This window comes from Lynx rufus, unplaced genomic scaffold (genome assembly GCF_022079265.1).
Source record: "Lynx rufus isolate CCGP_SWC_20201006 ecotype Redwood Valley unplaced genomic scaffold, mLynRuf1.p SCAF_6, whole genome shotgun sequence".
Taxonomy (NCBI): domain Eukaryota; kingdom Metazoa; phylum Chordata; class Mammalia; order Carnivora; family Felidae; genus Lynx; species Lynx rufus.
The window spans coordinates 29,051,842-29,067,806 of record NW_025814878.1 but is presented as its reverse complement, the minus strand read 5'-3'; the positions used below and the strand labels follow the sequence as shown (position 1 = coordinate 29,067,806).

The 15,965-nt window shown below is 38.6% G+C and overlaps 1 protein-coding gene across 3 annotated transcripts in view; it reads right to left on the bottom strand.

The window, feature by feature from the left end:
- Positions 1-1,169: 1,169 nt before the first annotated feature.
- The window catches only part of ARHGAP18 (Rho GTPase activating protein 18), a 123,042-nt gene continuing 108,246 nt past the window's right edge, over positions 1,170-15,965 (bottom strand). For 2 of the 3 annotated variants that reach the window (XM_047102227.1, XM_047102225.1), the window contains 3 exons: positions 7,595-7,719; positions 3,903-3,964; positions 1,170-2,672 (listed from right to left, as the gene is read on the bottom strand). In XM_047102227.1, the coding sequence (XP_046958183.1) occupies positions 2,581-2,672; positions 3,903-3,964; positions 7,595-7,719 (279 nt within the window). In that variant the 3' untranslated portion in view covers positions 1,170-2,580. The remainder of the gene's footprint in view (positions 2,673-3,902; positions 3,965-7,594; positions 7,720-15,965) is intronic. The other variant, XM_047102226.1, reaches the window with a different exon arrangement.

Below are 15,965 nucleotides of genomic sequence, written 5' to 3'. Positions count from 1 at the left end.
CACTTTTAAAACTGCCCATTGTTTAGATGCAAAGGAATCCCTGACCAATACTGCCACCTACTGATCAAGAAGGAGAGAAATCAGTACAAGGAGGCAGAAAATGAAATCCAGTTTAACAAAAATTAGGAAAAGATGATAATGAAAACTTCCATGAAGTCAGTAAAATAAACTGGTTTTCCCAAAGAGCGATAGCAAGGAGTCTACATTGAATTCTATAGAGCAATAAGCAAAGACTGTGTACTTGTAAAAAAAAAAAAAATGACAATGATCCACTTCAGAAAACAGGAAACCTCTTTGAAATATTAACAGGGCAACAAGTCTATAAACACCAGATCTTCAACTTTTCCACCCCAACTAAGAATTAAGATGTTTGAGATTCATAAAAAATATATTTGCTGTTTTTATTGTCCCTCACATACAAACAAAAACTAATGTACCACAAGACTTAAAGTTCACTAGGGGGGAAAAAAAAAACACTATAGAAAAAATACCTGGGTTAATTCCAGGGCATTTATATTTGAGGCTCTATACTAAGTTTCTCATCTTTAGAAGTATAGACAGACATCTTTCTTGGTCAATATCTTAAAGGATGTTGTTCAATATCAATGAACATGTACCATGAGTTCCAAGGACTCGAAATGAAATGGCATCTTCATATATACTTACCAAGATCTGGTATTCTTTTCCTTACCAAAAGCCTCTTGTGTTTCCCTCCCCGCCCCCACATATTACCAGGGGAATAGTAAATGTGGTAAAAAGGTAGATGACATAGGCTTTAAGCAGCCATTTACCTAATCACTATATTCACTCTTTTTTTTTTTGAAGTTGTGCACTCCCTAAAATGTCTTAAACACTTATTTGAGTTTATATCATCAATTTCTTTCAATAACTTAAACTCTATTAATAAGACATTTTGAGAAATTAATATATACTGTCAAAATCAGAAACAGAATAAATATAACATGGTTTTAAAAAATCCCAAAGAACGCAAGTTTGCTCAAGGAAAAAAGGCAGGAAACCATTTTAGATCTTCCGCATGTCTTCCCACTTAAAAAATGACGCAGGAGAAAGAGGAGCGTAAAAGAAGTGGCTTTTAGCAAAAATAAAAATATAAACAACAATACAGCACATTCATAAACATACAGGATTAAAATAATGCCAAGAGAAGATAATTTAGAAAAATGCATTTAATTATAAAAATCTTTTAAATAAAAAAGCAATGGCACAAATCACCACAGTGTTATTGAAGTGATCAGATCCACAGGCTTATGTTCTTATAACAACATGCTAAAAATTTATGACTGTTCTCATTAACAGCATTTTCCCTCCTAATTGGAGTGACATCAAGAGCTTCTGAGAATGTGTAATTGTCCCTAAAATACTACTAAAAGTATCATAAACACAGTCTGTGCAACACTCATTTACATCACCTTTTATTTACTACACTCTAAACTCATAAAATATTGAACATCTCTCACTTCGTTCCTCTTATTTACAGTTCAGAGGCTCATCTACTGTCACAATATGGTTTGTGCACTAAAATCCCTGGGAATAGTACTTTCCACAGCATTTTAAATAAATTTACTCTGATTATCTAAAGTGAGTACACAAACAAGAGCTTGTTCTTATGACTGTGTCATACTCAGAAAAAATAATTCTTCCTGCAGCCTTATTTATGAGTTAGAAAAATCCCTCTTTCAGTAGAATATATTCTCAACCATTACTGGATTATACTATCATGCATATTTATACTAATATGACAATAGGTAAAGCCAGCTAGAACTTCATAAATTTCAGTTAGAAGAATACAGCATACATGAGGTGATCTGGCTTTCACTGTTATCCATAATCCAGTTATTCGACATGGATAGATTTTAATCATTCTCAGTATATAAACATTGAATAGTTCAGTAATAATTGGCAGTTTCTGACAGGCTTATTTTCTTGATAGTGGATACGGTTCTGTGCACATACGTCAGATGAACTGAAAACCACGCAAATCACTTCATGTGATACAGCAGGAAGAAGTGGGATGTTATTGTTTGAACAAATGATTCAGAGAGCGGAATATTAACATGGGATAGTGACAGGAATCCTGTTGAAGTCCGTCTCTTTTAAGATGTATTGTCTTCACGACTTGCCAGATATCTGGTATCTGTGATCTTTTTGGTTAAAAAGCAAACCGGAGTTGAGGGAAGGCAGACAAGAGGAGGAGAAAAAGGAGAAAGAGCACAGATTACTAGGCGTATGATTTTAGGAGAAAACAAGTGAGAGGGAGGACAGGACGGTTTCACATAAAACAAGTGGTCACATCTGGGCACCTTTCACACAGCAGAATGGTCTCCAAGCTAATTAACTCCCCTTCCTCTCACTCCAGAGATACTTGGGTGCCCATCATATTATTAATAATGAACATAATTCCGGCGGCAGCACAAATCTCTAACTTTTTGAGGCTTCAGAGTGTCATTATTCAGTAGTCGGGTACATTTGAACAAAGAGTCCTGCCATTTCTTTTATTTCCACTCTTGACCCAGCAAGTATACCAAGGAAGTCCTCGTGGGTATTTGCAGCTTCAGTCTCCTATGATGGCTTTGACTTTATAACCCACTCTGCATTGGGGTTGAGCTGATACAGGTCTTTCATGTAAGTGTCCTCATCGAGGCAGCGTTCTCCTAGCAAAGAGACTTTATTGTATCAGTTGAATATGGTACAGAAGCTGGGGTGCGATTTTAAACTTCTTCCTCATGGTTTAACTCTAAAATCTTAGACTTCAAAATACCACTCATCCTTTCCCATCTCCCATAATATTGTAAGACTTGGCCAAAATATTGAAAAAGTCAACACAGTAGTCTTTTTCTAAAGGAAAGTTTTTCAAATTAATTTAGGAAGTTGAAAATACTTTGTGTGAGGGGCTTTGGTTCACCAAAAGCTTATTCACCGTTTTTAAGAGTGGCACTAGTTTGCAATCTACCGAAGAAACAACACTTCATTCTCAATATCGAATAGTAAAAAGCAAGATTAAATATATAAATATTTAAATAATCCTTGCTAATAGAGTTAACAGTTCCAGGCTTCTGACAGAGTTGCTGTTTATTTAAATTTTAAGAGTGAGTCTCCATACTCCCACATTAAATTTTCAATATTGACCAACATTTTTACGTCCCAGAAAAAAATTCCACAAAACTTATCTTAAAATATTTTCAATTATTATTTTGAATTAAACACCATTTCATTTAGTATTTGTTAACAGTTTCACCTGTATCATTTTCAAGGGCTAAAATAAAGAGAAAAAAAAAAAGGATATTTTACATCTTCATAGAGAGGAGTACAACCCACTGATAACTGAAAAGGAACATGTAAAATATAAAGTACAGTCAAAATTAATCCACTTATTCTATTTTGATTTCCTAAATTACCAGCGTGTCTGTATTCGTATGTGTATATATCTGCGTATGTGCGTTTGTGCGTGTATTATTTAGTAGGCAATCAACAATGGCAAAAATAACTTGTGCTTTCACTAAAAATACCCAGGACTGAGCCATAACAAAAATGTAATCCTGGCTTTAAACAAGCACAGCTACTTCCTTTATTAAGATGTGATGTAAGCATATAAAAAGGAAAGAAGTGCTGAAAAACTTCATTATCATTCTAGAAGTTGCTACTATTTTAAGGGAATTTGTCCTTGCTGAGGTTCAACATTAGATGGGCATTTGCACAGAGAAGCTCAAATAGAGCCTGTAGAGAAGAGTCAGACCACTGAAAAAATCCACACTATTCATCAGCTATCTACGGTGCACTATATTTAACTTCTAATTTCTTTTTTTCCCCCAAAGATATAAATAAGAAGCATGGGCAATGTCGAATCCGCATATGCGATACAAAGAGAAACAAAATGTGCTTACCAATATTTCCTCCGATTTCATACAAAAAAACTTCCCCTTTCTTAAGAGTCTGGGCAATCCCACTATTAGGGACAAAACAAACTGATTAGTTGTATCATCAAACAGCTTGCAAGTAAATCACTTTAATGTGCTTGGGGAATTCTAGCTTGTGTGGAAAATTCATAACTTAGACACACTGTAATTATCTAACATTTGTATTTTCCCATCTGTTAAGTGTGCCAAGTAGGTAATAAAAATGTCACACCTGTAAATTAAAATAAACAAATGGACTCATACATCTGAAGACAAAATAATAAATCAGCATCTAAATTTGTAAAATTAAAAAGAAAGGGAACATAACACTTTAGCTACCAATACAATTATTAACATGATCAACTACTTTGCATGGGGGCCCAAAAAGTCCTCATCAAACCATAAAAAGAAATGTTTCCATCTTAGTTTTCACACTGCACTTATTCAACCAGTATTTGTCATGTGTTTGATTTGCTTTGCTGACAACTCCAACACTATGCAAGATGAATGTAAAGAATAGGGCAGGGTTCATAGCCCTCCCTGTGCTGGCCATCCGAGTACAGGACTCACATATACTCCAAGTAGAAGCAAATATTCATTATGAAGGCTTCACAAGTAAGAGATGCATTTACAGACTCATGCTCTTCAAAGAATAAACTCTTCCAGAACATCAGGTTCAAATAATAAAAGTTGGTAAGATTCAGTGGTTTTCAAAACTCTGTCTATGAATTACCGAAGAAGCCTGCTAAAAATTCAGACCTGGAGTTCTAGAAACTCTGGTGTTTGTACGCCTACAACAAGTCCAAGAATCTGCTTTCCAAATGCTCTCTAGCGGGCTGTGGTGCCCGGAAAGGTTTGTGAACCGCTCTTGCAAGGCCCCAAACACACACTCCCTGGAATTGCAGGGAAAAGCAGATCTGACTTTTACTGAAACCATTATGAAAACTACGGTACAGCAGAAGCTGTCCTAACCAACCATCTGATGACTCACCTTGGTTATCCAACTCCAACCACTCTGTTGTCTGTGACATGCTAGACACTTAGGGCTTCATACACGCTCACATTTAAGACCCTAACCGGGAGACAACTCACTTTTTTTCGAAACTGGTATATGCTTGTTTTCAAAATTAAATAATTATTTACAATATGGTATGTAACCCAATACACTAGGAGTCTACTGAAAGAGTCATTATTTCTATGAAGACCAAGCTGAATGTTTTGGGAGACTTGATAAGAAAACGGAAAAACCAAAAACGAAAAACGAAAAACCAAAAACCACCTAGTCAGGCATTGTTCCACTTTAAAGAAACCTCAACTGGATTTCCTGGTAAATCTAAGGTTTTGCATAATGCTAACCAACAAATCCATAATTAAAGAAAAGGCAACAGTCTTTATCAAGACTGGCGAGTAAATGTGAAATTTACTGTATATTTACTTTACGTCATTCATGTGTTGTTTTCTTTGGCGGAGAAAGTAGGGGTGGAAAAAGAGGAAGAAGGTAAGGTTCCCAACTGCCCCTACACTGGTGGAATCCAGGTGGTAGAAGAGGGGAATGTGGTGCAAGAGAAAATACATATAAACCCCTACTGAGAATTTCACTTGTATGACCCAAACAGACTGTGCTGTGTGATTCACGGCCATTTTCCTAGTTCGTTATCACATCACAGGACTGTAATCTGGGTCCTATTACGGTCTACTTTTACACATGAAAAACTTGAGACTTAAAAGAGATTACAAAACTAGCTTAAAATGAAACAGAAAAGTTGGCACTCGGATCCACATCATCTCCCTCCAGTATCCCCAAGCATAAAGAAAGGAGCTGAGGAATGGTTGGGGGTTTGAGGGTGGGCAATGGATAGAGAAGTTTACCAGACTTTCCTCTGAGTGCAGCAGGATGGCAAGAAGGGAGGAGGTAGAAAAATGGACCCCACTTGAGGGGGGCAACAAATTATTATTTAATAAAAGCATCCCAACCGGAAACTCCAAATAGGCAGAGGACAACTGCCACAAATCCGGTGCCTTCTCTAACAGTATGCCTACCACTACCATGCTATCCTTTAAAGTCACGGTTCAATATATTGTGCAACTTCATAGTCATGTATTGCATCATCTGCAAGCACAGCAACAAAAGTACAGACTAAATTGAACACTTGGATCCTAAAAGTAATTGCTGTATAAATTAACTCTATCTAGCCTGAAAGAGCGGCTTCTGTCTGCAGTGTGGCCAGATCTTCAGGTACCCACTCCGGGAGAGGACGGGCAGAGGAAGGGGATTGATTTCATGAAGCAGACACCCCCTTTAGGGAGCAAAGACATCTGAAAAGATCCAACTGCTTCATGCCTTCATCCCCTAAAACTCCATCTACTCCCAGACTCTGCACCAATGGCCCCAGATCCGTGATGGTTTCTAGATCCTGGTGAGTATGGAGAGTGTCTCAAGGGAAACCTTTGGAGACGAAAACACACCTTCAGAATTCAGCACCATCACCTATGAAATGCGTGACCTCACAAAGTCTCGGTTTTCTTATCAGTGAAACAGAAGTAACATAAGTGCTTACTTCACAGTACTGTTGAGAGGGGAGTTTGTGCTGGCTTACCAAAAGCCCAGATATTACCAATAAGCCTCTCTTCTAGTTCATCACCATCTGTTACTGCACAGGCTCATCTCTTCTCCCAATTTATAAGCCCTGAGGGAAGATACTTTAAAATATATCTTTATACCTCTTCCAACATCTAGCAGAGGGCCCTAAACAGAGCCCAGACATATTGAATACTTGTGGTATTGCATTAACATTGGAGAGGTTTTGGCAGAAGACTTCACTGATGCCCTTGAACACTAGAATGCAGAGATGAAATTCTATGGAAGGCTAAAACAGAAAATTCATAAGCTGAGATGCCAGTATCCCGGATTTCCCTGAATTGTAAAAAAATAAAAAAATAAAAAAAATAATTAATTTTCAGTGAGTGGAGATGAGGGGGAAACGGAAAGCCCAATACACTTGTTACACCTCCAAAAACGTAAAAAAGGGTATTGTAAAATGTTTCAGAGAGTGTATGCTCTAAAATCAGCAGAGGGGGACAATAGCTTTCAAAGGACTCCTCCTACCCCATCAGCCCCAGAACAAAGGAGGCTGGGTCCCTAAAGGGAAGGCGTGCTCTATGTCCTGGAGACTCCAGAGCTCAAGGAACTGGTTATCCTCTCTCAATTCGTTATACCTTGTTTTTTTTTTTTGTTTTGTTTTGTTTTCTGTTTTTGAATTTAAGCATTTCTTTTTGTTACAGTTCATAGAAAAGGTTGTATTTTTTTATTTGTTTTAAACCCACTGTATCCTACTTAGTGATTTTCCTAATGGCCCACACACAGTAATTAACCTCCAGTCAACATATTCTGGAAAGAATATTGAGGGGTCTCACGTGCCAAGGCCACGGCAGGCACAGGCGCGCTCAGATATCCTGCCTGAGACGGCTCCCCTTGCGCATAAACTACCTCAAATGAACTCAAGTCATTCCAACGGTCTCGTTATCAAGTCTGTTCTTTTCTGCTGGGAAGATGAAATTTTGAAGCACTTCACATCACCCATAGTTTTTTTTTTTTTTCTTCTTTTTTTAACAGGAGGGAGAGAAAGAGCGCGCGCGTGCGAGTTATATCGTGGAATGATTAAAACAAAACAGGCCTCTACCTTTCTTGGCTGAGAAACCTGGCAAGGACATCACTGGCTTTTAGTTCTTCAGTTAGCTGTATTGCCATGGAAACTTTCGAAAGATGGGGAGCTTGCACTCGAATCACTCCCTGAGGAATGTCAGCCTGCAAAGCAATAATGACACTGGAACAAAGCTGGCGGCAGCTGGAACATGTAACTCTGTACAATGCATTATATGGGAAGTGTGCTTAACTACTACGCATTTTACTTCACTACATAAAAACCTTAACTACTGTATAATGTAATTTGCTAAATTACATCAAACCTCAAACATCCTCTTAATGGTGATAGGGGAACTTTATAATGCCTATGCAGTAATGCTTAATTATTTTTAAAGATGTAAAGAATGACAGCAATAACCATTACTGCCATATTAAGTGCTGATTTCTGAGTATTATCTACTAGAGAGTGCTTCTTCATGCAGCAATTTATGAAATTGAATCAGAAAGAAGTTACTTTGTGTGCTATTGCAATGCATGCGTTTAAAAAAAATCTTCCTGTGCATTGACAAAATTTCACAGAAATGTTTGTTCCTGGGAGTATTTTTTAAAAATGGCACACACGTTCCTATACATTTGGATTGTGTCTGCTCCTCTCTTGGCTAGTAAGCTTCCACTGTGACCACACACTCTGAACTGATGATGACCAATTCTAATTCCTTTGCCTATAGATGTTAAGAACTGTATGTTTAGTGAGATAATGAAAGATTGTGAGGACTGTCATATCAAAGTATCAGCTATGACACCTGACATATTAGGCTTAATTAATTTCTAATGGTTCCACTACAATAAACAATTTATTATTCATAACTATATGCCATGAACAGGCCTGAGAACAAACAGCATGCATAAATTATGTTTAAAGATAATGCTTTATATGTTACAAAACCTTGTTTCATTAAACTAAAATTTACTGGGGCACCTGAGGGGCTTGGTCAATTGAGCACCCCATTTCAGCTTAGGTCATGATCTTGTGGTTCATGAGTTCAAACGCCACATTGGGCTCTCTGCTGTCAGCACAGAGCCTGCTATGGATCCCCTGTCCCCCTCTCTCTGCCCCTCCCTTGCTTGTGCTCTTTCAAAAATAAACAAACATTTAAAACAAAACACTAAAATTTCCTAAGTATTGATTGAGTACCAGGCACTGTGTTAGGTCTACTTACTTAGTAGATAAATAAGACACAAATCTTGTAGCAGACAGTATTTTCTGTGCTCACAAAATGATTTTGTTAAGGTACATGGTCTTAAATTGCTTCCCCCCAACCCCCGCCAACATAAAGCATGGAAATACCACACATGGAACCAATGTGACTTCTTTTAAAGTTCAACAAAAATAACATGGCTTTAGAATCAGGCTACAACAAAATGTAGGTATCCCCCAAAAGATTTACACTTGCTTCGCGGTAACAAGTGAAATGTAGCACCAGAATAACAAAGAAAAGAAGCAATACTCCTAAAACCGAAAAAGGAGCGTGGGATTATGTAAGACCATAGCTTTGCTCCCCAAAGGGCTGCAAACATCTGTTACATCTGTGGAGACACCACAGGGGGCCTCATGCCAACCTGCGAAACCCTGCTGCCCTCACCTGACCACTCAGTGAGGGGCCACGGGAGCACTCCCTCCCACGGAAGACAGTGCGTTCCAGGGCTGCCCACTCGCCAATCTGCTAGGAGAGGGACTGTGTTCCTAGTGTCCTTTAACTGGTCTTGCTGGGGAAATGTGCTCAGCCCCATCCTTGAAAGATGTCCCAATCCCAACCCACGCCCAGACCTCTCAACGCCTGCTTCTCTCCCATCCAGCCTCGCCCCTTGGCTTGGTCTGTTGACTTCCAATTTCTGGGGCACATTTTTGGCCTGATAACTTCGTCTAGTTTCTGACCTCCACCTCACCCATAGGGCGCAAATCTAAGTTACCTTTTTCCTTGATTCTGTGACAATTTACTTTCACTTGTAACATGTGGAAAATGAGCTGCTTCTTGCAATGGATGGGGCATTTAATGGGCTAGTGTGCTTTTTTTTTTTTCCAAGGTAGATATTAAATCAGCGGTGTATCTTCTAACTCAGGGATTATGCTACATGAACTTTTGCCTTGGGTTTCATCTCTAGGCTGTATCCTGCTCTGGTCATTCTACCTGCTGGCCTGGCCTTCCCTATTACCTCACAGGAGGCAGAAAACAAGAAGCTGACAGACAACATGAATGTTGGAGTGAAATTGTAATAGCAACAGTTGAAGCACAGAGTCTGTGTCCATAAAACCCTAATCCACCTTGTCCACTCAAGTGAGAAACAAATACTGGCATTTTGGTTGGATTCCATTATTATTACGACGACGATGATGATGATGATGATGATGATGATGATGGGCCTTGAGTGGCAGGCTAGGGTTTGCAGATACCCAGATACTTTATGCTGATTTAGCAAAGTTAGGAAATCTGCTTGACTCATAATGTCAGATATCCTTACATACAGGTTTTCTTTGGCAAAAATAATAGTGACAAAAACTTCCCAGAATTACATCTTATCCAACCCTAAAATATCAAAAAGGCAGGCAAATCTGTGCTGATATTTAAAGTGAAGTAAGATGATAATAATTAAGTTTTTATATATAGAAGGTCTACAATGAATGAGTTATGAAAGCAAAAGGATCCAGAAAAATACATTGCCATTGAGAGTTCAGAGATAGGACAAGCTCCCTCCGTTGTCTGCCTTTCCCCCCACTATGGTCCCACTATGGGACCCACAATGGTCCTGTGGCACCATTCTATTGTTTGGATTAAAAAGGCCAATCAAATTTGCTACAAACACCCAGGCTTTCCTGTGTTCATGCACGTTTTACTCCTCTTCTGCAATATCTTCTGCTACCAATTTCTTAAGGCCCAACTCAAATATATCAAACTCCATAGAACCTTCCATGATCTACAGGGTCAAAAAGAATCTCCTCTTTCCACTGAAATTGTTTTGTAATGTAATTCTAATATATGACACCTGTGTTCTAGTTACACGCCACATATCTGAGTCATATCTGTATATCTGTAGCCAACTATCAAGTGTTTATTGATTAAATGAATCACTCAAAACAGTTCTGAGAATGCTATGCTAACATTATAGCATTTCTCTAGAATAAAATAACATATACCAATGTGTATTGCCTTGATAGCAAAAAAAAAAAAAAAAAAAAAAAGCGTTTAGGAACATTTTCTTAAAAAAAAAAAAAAAAGTTGCCTCCATGTACCACATGGTATTTCCTCTACAGAGAAGAGACAGGAAGGGAAAGAGAGGAAGGAAGGAATTAAGTGTCATAAGGAATACTTCAGTCAGTTACTCCTGCAGGGAGTCACCAACATTCGCATGCATTTGCCTGAGGATTCCACCACTTTTCCCATAAGGCACCTCATGAAAAACTGAAGGCCTCGAATACTGTGGCTGTGGCCTACGCTTTCTACTTGAGTTCAGAGACCGTGCTTTAGAGAGTCCAGCCAGGCTTCCTTATAACTCACAGCACTGGGGTCAGTGTGGTATTGGGGGTCACACCCCAGAGCAGCACATCTGACACAGGAATCCAGCGTCTCTCCCATAGTTAGGAAGGAAGAGGACCACGGACTAGCTTCTCAGGCACTTGAGAAGTCTCATGTGTAGGTGAAATGTTAGGTAATCTCCGTATTATGGCTTTGCCAGCAGATGGGGAGTGGCAATGCATACAGACTCCTTATCACTGTGAAACTACACTTTCTCCCACCTTTCCCTGAGTGAGCAGCGGATGGAGCTAGGCCAGTTTTGGATCAGCTTGAATGCTGCCGGAACTACCAACTCATTTCACATAGAAGTCGAGTATCAGTGCCTGGGAAAACCTTTCCAATGGGCCAACGATGGCACATAGCACCTTCCTAGGTTGACTGGCCACACTCCCTGACGACTACAGAAACTTCTAGCAGGGAAGGCGTGTGTCCGTCTATGTGTATTTATGTGTGCTTGCATGAGTGTGTAGGACAGAAACTCTTCAGTGTTTGTTTCTATAGTAAGACATCCCATCCAAATTCTCACAACGATATACAGATTCAGAGTCTGACTCACTTTGAATCTGCCATGCCCTTCACCCTTGGAGAAAAAAAAGTGTTTAACCGGTAGATATAATGGTTAAACATGAAGAGTTTAGAAGTTGTTTCTGGAAACTTTTTCTTTTTTTCCAGATATCTTGACAAGTGTGGTCAAATGATACTTACTAAAGATGGTAAACAATAAATGATGCCAAAGCTCTAGTGTATGACAATTACTATTAAGCTCCAGAATCATGCTGTATCAAATACTCAAGCCATTAGTATACTAATTACATTGAGCTGCCAAGCTTTGAATAGACACAACATGCCTGATCATTAGAGCAAACAGTCTGTTCTTAACTTGAGCCATAATAACTGAATCTGTGAATAGTATAATCTTTGTAATTTTCCTGTTTCACATTTTTTGGTCTTAACAGCTGTGACTCTTATTTTTTTTTTTTTAATGTATTTATTTTTGGTGTTCTGGTGAGCTGAAGTTATGTGATGTAGAGCAAGACCGAGGAAGAGCAGTATTTCACTAACACACCATTAAAATTTTGTCACAAAGGATTTTACAACTTACAAAATAATAATTTCTTATGCATGCAAAAAGTGTTATAATGGAAAAAATTATCTCATATATGGTCCTCACATGTTTTATATATGGAACTAAAGTTCATTTTAAAAAAACATGATTTTATTATTTGGTTAAATAAAAAATGATTTCAATATTTCTTCATAACATGTTGATAAACACTGCATTGCTCTTAGTTTTATACCCTAGATTAGAAATTCAACGTCAAATCTTTAAAATGGATATTTCTTTTTTTTTTTCCTACGTTAAAAACTAAGCGAAATGTAAAGCTGACATTTTAATGCTACAGAAAAACCTTTTATCTTCAAAGGGGCAAACTGGAAATATAGCTTTCTTAAGAAAAAGGCCAGATATAACACATATTTTAGAAAATTAAAGACATTTTAGCAAGGTATCTTACTCTAAGATACTCTAAGGTATTTTAGCAAGGTATCTTACTCTAACTGGAGGTAGAAATATGGAAGCCATTCTCTGCGATCTTGAACTGTCTCAGTCCTGATTATAATTGGGCCTTTATCATCCAAATGCTTAAACTTTTATCCAACTCACAGATTCAGAGAACTGTAAAGAAGGATCTGAAATAACTTCCGAAGTAATAAGCATTTAATTTACAACAAAATTAAGTTCTAATATTTTTCTCTTCTAATATAGTATTTTTTATGCACTATAAAATCAAAAAACATCTTTAAAAAACAAGATTTTGTGCTTCATATTGTAATTTGATTGTTCACATGGGTCCCCAAGTAGATCCAGACACTGTTTCCAGACCTGAAGCAAAGGCTTAAAACAATACCTGCAATGATGCTCTGGGTCAGAGCTGTTAAATGAAACCAGAAATGGAATTATAAACAGACTTGTGACCAAAGACGGGCGGCCCATGATACAAACAGCCCAGAATCTACATCACACTGTTGCCAACTCCAAGATTCTTCTGAAAAGAATGGCAGAAAGTGCAACAACAGATTTCTTTTCCATGTCTGAAATCCTAAACATTAAAAGGTTACCAGATCATCTTGGACTTTTAGCAAGTCACGTAAGCTCTCTAAAACTTGAGTCCCTCAACTGTAACTTACGGGTGTGACACAAGATCATCGAGAGTTAACACTGAAGTTAAACCACAGAAGGAACATTCACTCTACCAATGAAGGGAGACGTGAGCAAGCTCAGCTTATTTCATGGAATCTCTTTCTCATAAACATGCAGCTTCTGTTTACTTTGAAAGGTGAACTTGAATGACAGTAGAAAAAAATCATACAAATCTAAGTCCACAGTGAACTTGAAACCTACACAATTCAGCAGTTCATAACAAGATGCTCATCAAAGCAAGCTGTCCTAGACCCTTATCAGGCAGAGATGCAATCTGAGATAATTATGAGTGAAATGATGGAATGCCTATGATTTCCTTAAAAAAAACAAAAAGGAGAAGTGTGAGAGACAGGATGGAATGAGATTAGAAAAATAGGTTTGATCACTGGAGATGGGTTTATGGCTGTTTCCATGAACAGGTAAGAAAAATTCCATAACAAACAATTAAATATACGTTTACACACATATAAATACCAAATGGGGGGGGGGGGGGGAATCACACTTACAGTTTTTGTACAATACATATGCCAAGGTCCTGCTCTGGGAGATTCTGATTCAGTGAGTCCAGGTAGTGACCCAGTCAGGTTTTGTAAAAAATGATACTACAAATGCTCTTATTACATACTTTGGATGAGATACTATGAATCTGGTCTTACCCTTCATTTTATAGAAGAAATCAAGACCCAGAGAGAGAAAATGATTTGTCATTAATGTCTCACTGCTGGCAGAACTAGAGCTATATCCTCAAGACACAAGTTCGAGAATGTGATGTGGTTGGTGCATGTGTGCATGCATTTGTGTGAGACATCAGTTGCAACTGCAAGTTGAAGGCTATCAGAAAGTGATGATTTTTAACGGCCTACAAAGTCAGAACTGACTTTTCAAATGCAAAACGCTCTGGACCTCCATCCAATGTTAACCTCACTCGGCCTCTATCGCACTACTAACCACGTCCTTTTACCTACTTGACTCTTCCTCGTGAGGCTTCTAAGATGCTATAATCTTAACCTTCTCTGGCTTCCTATCATTTCTTGGTCTCTTTTACCAGCTCCTCTTCCATGGCCCACCGCTAAAATACTGGATCCTTTGGCTTTAACGGCAATCTCTCTGCTAATCCCAAAAGCACACCTCCAGCTCTGGCTGCCCTCTGAGCTTCCAGCCCATGTAGCCAAAGTACTGTCACACCGGCAAGTCAACTACAAATGTCAAAAACTGACTACCTTATCAAAAGTGTGCTCCTTTTGCTTAATGCTTTAACTCAGTGATATAATTACCCAAAGTAAAATCAGTTGAGTCTTTCTAGATTCCTCCTCATTCTACACTCCTCATATCCAATTAGTTTCTACATCTTGTGGGTCATTCTGGCTCACATTTAATACTTCCTTCCAATCCTTCTGCTGGGTGTTGGCATTGACCAGGAGGACATTAACATATTAACATATGTTAATAGTGGCTGTATAGGGGTGGCTGGGTGGCTTCATTGGTTAAGCCTCTGACTTTTGATCTCAGTTCAGGTCGTGGTTTCACAGTTCATGAGATTGAGGCCCACACTGGGTTCTGCCCTGACAGCACAGAGCCTGCTTGGGATTCTCTTTCTCCTTCTCGCTCTCTCTGCTCCTCCCCCACATGTGCTCCCTCTCTCTCAAAATAAATAAACTTAAAAAAATAAATAATGGCACTATTACATTTTCATTGTATTACTACACATTAGCCCTAGACTAGGATATATATCCTTCTCAGAATTTTTCTGTGATATTAAAGAAATAGAGAATAAGAGTAAAGACACCCAGATTTAAGGATATATAGATTTGGATTCAAATTCCAGCCCTACCATTTCCTTTTTAGATAAGCTTAAGTTATTTAAGATCCCTGATCCTCACTTTGTCTGTAAAAAATGAGACAACTGCACCTCATTCTTCAATGAAACTGCACCATGCCTGATCTCTGGCAAGCATTCAAAATTATGATCATACCCCTTAAAAATATGGCAATATTCATGAATTTGTAACTTTTCTTCAACATATTATGAGTATCTTCTGATGTCATATATATACACTTGTATTTCCATGGTATTTCATTACACAGATATGCCGTAACTCATGTAACCAATCATCTCCACCCTTGTGGATTACTTCTAATTCTCGTCAGTATACGGAATATGGCAATGAACTTAAGCATAACTATTTACATGGCTATGTTATTATTCCCTTTAAAGGAATTTCTGAATACAATGAAGAGCATGGTTTTCAGGCCTCTGCCACATGCTAACTGCTCTCCAGAGGAATTCTACCAATTTATGTACTCCTATCAGCAATGAAATTAGCTGGCATCTCCTGCCTAACCTCCCATTTTTCATTGCTCCAATCTTTCCTTCACCTGACATCGCAGCAACTATTTATGTTTATCTTAGAGAGAGAAAGTGCACATGAGTGGGGGGGGGGGAGAGGGGCAGAAGGAGAGGGAGAGAGGGAGGGGAGGGGAGGGGAGGGGAGGGGAGGGGAGGGGAGGGAATCCTAAGGAGGCTCCATGCTCAGCACACAGCCTGACACGGGTCTCAATCCCATGACTCTGGGATCATGACCTGAGCTGAAATCAAGAGTCAGACGCTCAACCAACTGAGCCACCCAGGCACCCTT